We start from the raw sequence: 5,000 nt of genomic DNA, 5'->3' as shown, positions 1-5,000 counted from the left end.
TCCCCCTCCCCCTCCCCTTCCCCTCCCCTTTTTCTCCCTCTCCATTCCTTCCTCCCTTCCCCCTCCTCCTCACCATTCCCCTTCTCCCCACTCCCTCCCCTTCCCCTTCTCCCTATCGCGTCCTATCTCCTCATCCCCTCTCCCTTTCCCGTCTACTCCCCCTCTCACACCCCTTCCCCCTCCCCCGTCCCCTTCCCTGTCCCTTCCCCCTCCTCCTCACCATTCCCCTTCTCCCCACTCCCTCCCCTTCCCCTTCTCCCTATCGCGTCCTATCTCCTCATCCCCTCTCCCTTTCCCGTCTACTCCCCCTCTCACACCCCTTCCCCCTCCCCCGTCCCCTTCCCTGTCCCCTCCCCCTCCTCCTTACCATTCCCCATCTCCCTCTCTTCCACTCTCCCTCCCCTTACCCTTCTCCCCCCACCCTCCCTCTCTCATCCTCTCTCCCAACCCCTCCCTATTCCCTTCCCTCCCCCCCCTGTCCCCTCTCCCTCCCCTGTCACCTCTCCCAACCCCTCCCCCTCCTCCTCCCCCCCTTTCCCCTCTTGAACACACACACACACCTCGGAAAGGGACATCTATGACGTCACTCTGCCCCACCCCCACCCCCAAGGCAGCGAGGCCTTATCTCATTGTCTGTTTGTTTGTGAGCATTTATTTCGCTTCTCTTTAATCTCTCTCTCTCTCTCTCTCTCTCTCTCTCTCTCTTTCTTCTTTAGCTGGAGGCCACCCGACACCACCACCTTTGTCTTCTATGTTAGGATAGCTTGATGAGGTACAATCTATATATAGATATATACTGTATAATAATATATAATGTATACATAAATATATAATGTATAATCATATATAGAATGTATTTGTATAGTAATAATAATGTATAATAGGTATAATGTGGTTGTAATTGTATTGAAACTTTTTTCAGTAAACAAACAGATGAATGATAAATTAATGATAATATTATAATAAAAACGACAACAACAACAATAATAATAATAATAATAATAATAATAATAATAATAATAATAATAATAATAATAATAATAATGATAATAATAATAATAACAATGATAATAATCATACTGACAATAACAAAAATAAATACTAATTTTACTACTACTTTTACTACTAATAATTAATAATAACCCAGTAGCCAATTGGTTGGTCTGACTTCTTCATTCCGTTTTCTATTTGTCATCCTGTAATCAGGGCTACCAACTGTAGAGAGAGAAATAAAAGTGAAGGTACTGTGACCTGACGTAGGTCAGACAGGCCAGAAAGGGTCACCGCAATTAGGTTGCGTCTGGTCGTGGCGTCGGGTCTGTCCCGTGTGTATATACCGCCTGCCCCGAGCGGGCAGGCTGGTCAGTTCTTCTCTGTACTCGCTAGAATAAATGATACAAACGAAACTGCGCATCACTCCCTACCTACGTCACCTAGACCAAGTAACACACTCCTATGTTACAACTCCAAGGGTCAACTCCACTCACCTCTTCCATATGGAGTCCCTTCTTGACCAAAGACTCCATAAACTTCTTCCTCCACGCCTCATGTTTAGATGCCTTCTTTTCGTTTACAGACAACGTTTTACTCTTATCATCCTTCTCTTCTTCTTTGTTCTTGTTCTTGTTCTTATTCTTGTTCTTGTTCTTGTTCTTCGACCTCCGTGCCCCTTGAGTTGTGTCCTCGTACACAAGAACATAGTCGATGCGTCTACGGCCGTCCCGGAAGTAGGTGGTCCGTTCTTCGGGATTCGAATTTGAATTGTAACGGTCGTAACCGTCATCGTGGGAATCTCCCACGCTGCTGCCGCCTCGGGAGCTGTCAGATTCTCCATGCTGCAAATAAATAAACAAATAAATCAATTAATTAATTGATAAATGAATAAATAAATAAATAAATAAACAAGGACCAAAGCATTGTTTGGCTCTGTTATATTAATTATCATTTCCAATATTCTTTATGTCACAAACATCCTGCTGATGCGACTACAGGTAACACAGGATTAAATTAACTGTTAAAAGTTAAATCCTGTTAATTCTGTTCTTTGTATTGCAGAAGGTTAGTTGGTTAACTGGGAATATTCCTTTGAACTCGAAAGATTATTTTATCTTCATCTTCCTTTGGTTTATTGTATATTTATAACAGGGAGTCACTTAAGAATCTGTAATTATTTCATAAAAAAGGTGACGTCATGAGTCTTCAAGAAATTTTGGTGACGTCACAAGTCTTAAAGAAATTTTGATTTTGGTGACGTCACAATTTTTCAAGATACCCGGTCTCTCTCTCTCTCTCTCTCTCCTCTCTCTCCCTCTCTTTCATCTTCTGTTGTTGTAAAATACCGCTATAGACCACTGGTTTCTTTTTCACTTCATATGAACTAGTAACCATTACTAATACAACAGTTGTAAAATAATAATAAAAAATACGATAAAAATTTTAATACAAGCAAAACTCAAATTTATACATATTGTGACGTCAACTATGATGTATTAATACAATATCCGAACACAAACAATACAAGCAGTGTTATAAGAAAAATATATATTTAAATCAATAAACAGAATATAAAAAAACAGAAAAAATAAAATAAAATAGATATAGTATATAAAATAAAAATAAATACAATGAATACAGATTAAATAATGATAAAAAAAAAAGATAAAATAAGTAACAATTAGAAATAAATAGAATAAATAAAAATTTATTAAAATCAATATAAAATAATTAATGAATAAATAGATTAGATAAATATAACATAATAATACATTAAAAATTAATATAATAAATAAAATAAGATAAATAATAAATTGAAAAAACAATAAAATATATTAAATGGAAACAAAAAATAGATAGAAAGTATAAAAATAAAATAAAAACAAAAATAAATAGCATGAATAGAAGTAAAAGATAAACAGAATGAATAAAATAAAATAAAATTAATATAAAATTAATAATAATTCAATTAGAAAATACATGAAAATAAACTAGAATAAAATAGAAATAAAAGTGACCTACCCTCAAATAATACATTATCTCCTCGCCTTCTTTCACTAAGTTCTCCACTTTTCTCCTTGCACGTGCCGCCATTTTGTTTTCTCAAACTCTACCAAGGAGAAATTAATTTTCATTTTCTCCTCCCTCTCTCTCTCTCTCTCTCAACGTCTTCTCCAACTCTGGAAATTTGTATTTCTTAATGGGCCATTTTCTTTCATCTTTTCCTGTGCCGATTAACGAACACCATTTTCACCAGTGGACCTATCATCATCATCATTCATTTCAGCGATGATGTTATCATCATCATCATCACCATCATTATCTACATCATTATAATACTATTTGTTATTGATATGGCATCATCACGAATACCATCGTCATTATTATATATATATATATATATATATATATATATATATATATATATATATATATATATATATATATATATATATATATACTATTATTGCCAAAAAATGCACATAAAATTTCGAGCATATATTCTTGGGATAAACTACTTAAAGATGTACACAGTCGACATTGCTTAGATAATTTTAATTTTCATTATTTTTTCGAGTGTATTCTTTTTATCAACAATATCACGTAATATATATATATATATATATATATATATATATATATATATATATATATATATATATATACATATATATATATATATGTATATATATATATATATATATATATATATATATATATATATATATATTTATCCAAACACGTGCATCTCATAGGCCACGTAACATGTGCAATCACAGACACAAGTTCATTAAAACTCTCAGTGTTACACGAAAAATGTCGCCACAATTCGTAACGAATAAGATAGACGAAATTGCCATCACTAATATATATATATATATATATATATATATATATATATATATACATATATATGTATATATATATATACGCATATATATATATATGTATATATATACATATATATATATGTATAAAATAAAATATATATAAAGAAATCGAATGCATACACACACAGAAAAAGAGCACATGCAGAGCTCTCTACTCAAAGAAAGCACCTGGTACACTGGCTAGAGCTCCCTGATGATAACAGTAGTGTCCACACGCATTTGTAATATTTGAGAAGCAATAAGAAAGGGTTTCTTATGCTCAAACATTCCATTTTCGACTTTATGCGAAACAGGAGCTGGGAGCGAGACGTTTCGTAGTGGCCATAATTCCACTAGAAGTTGAGGGAATTTCGCCTTAATGGAGGACAGGAAGTGTGATTATAATTTGTCCTTTTTATCAGTGGATGTCATCCTGTACAATCTATTTCTCTCTCTATCTCTCTTTCTTCTCTCTCTCATCCTCTCCTTCTCTCTCTCTCCCCCTCTGTCTTTCTCATTCCCTTGTTTTCTCTCTCTCTTTCCCTTCCTATCTTTCTCTCTTTCCACCATATGGATCAGATTTACGCAGCATTACTGCATGATTGGAGACTTCATCAAGATTGGTCGATTAATCTTGATTTCTACTATTCTTCCTTTTCTATTATCCATCTCAAACCTCTCTCTCTCTCTCTCCTCTGTTTCTGTCTCTCTCTCTCTCTCTCTCTCTCTCTCTCTCTTTGGTCCCATGCTGAGTTTTCTGTTTTCATTTAATCGTTGTAATCTACATCACTCTCTCTCTCTTTTCACGGTGGCAGTTCCAACGAGAGAGAGAGAGAGAGAGAGAGAGAGAGAGAGAGAGAGAGAGAGAGAGAGAGAGAGAGAGAGAGAGAGAGAGAGAGAGAGAGAGAGAGAGAGAGAGAGAGAGAGAGAGAGAGAGAGAGAGAGAGAGAGAGAGAGAGAGAGAGAGAGAGAGAGAGAGAGAGAGAGAGAGAGAGAGAGAGAGAGAGAGAGAGAGAACGATAAGCCTTTTTCTCGTATAATTGGTCAAATGGAACCATTTCCCTTTATTTCTTTTTCTTCTTTATTTTCATCAATCTTATTTTACTTTATTCGTTCTTATCTAGTTTTATTTATATA

General features: G+C 35.4%; 1 protein-coding gene across 8 annotated transcripts in view; it reads right to left on the bottom strand.

Moving 5' to 3' along the window:
- Positions 1–5,000, bottom strand: part of LOC143041132 (anoctamin-7-like) — a 291,193-nt gene that overhangs the window by 60,430 nt on the left and 225,763 nt on the right. For 7 of the 8 annotated variants that reach the window (XM_076212883.1, XM_076212882.1, XM_076212886.1 and 4 more), the window contains one exon: positions 1,488–1,835. In XM_076212883.1, the coding sequence (XP_076068998.1) occupies positions 1,488–1,835 (348 nt within the window). Of the gene's footprint in view, positions 1–1,487; positions 1,836–3,015; positions 3,168–5,000 lie in introns of those variants that run through there. The other variant, XM_076212887.1, reaches the window with a different exon arrangement.

This window comes from Oratosquilla oratoria, chromosome 30 (assembly GCF_046742065.1).
Source record: "Oratosquilla oratoria isolate Oo_2021 chromosome 30, ASM4674206v1, whole genome shotgun sequence".
Taxonomy (NCBI): domain Eukaryota; kingdom Metazoa; phylum Arthropoda; class Malacostraca; order Stomatopoda; family Squillidae; genus Oratosquilla; species Oratosquilla oratoria.
Note: the sequence above shows the minus strand (reverse complement) of the source record. Positions and strands in the feature narration are given on the sequence as shown.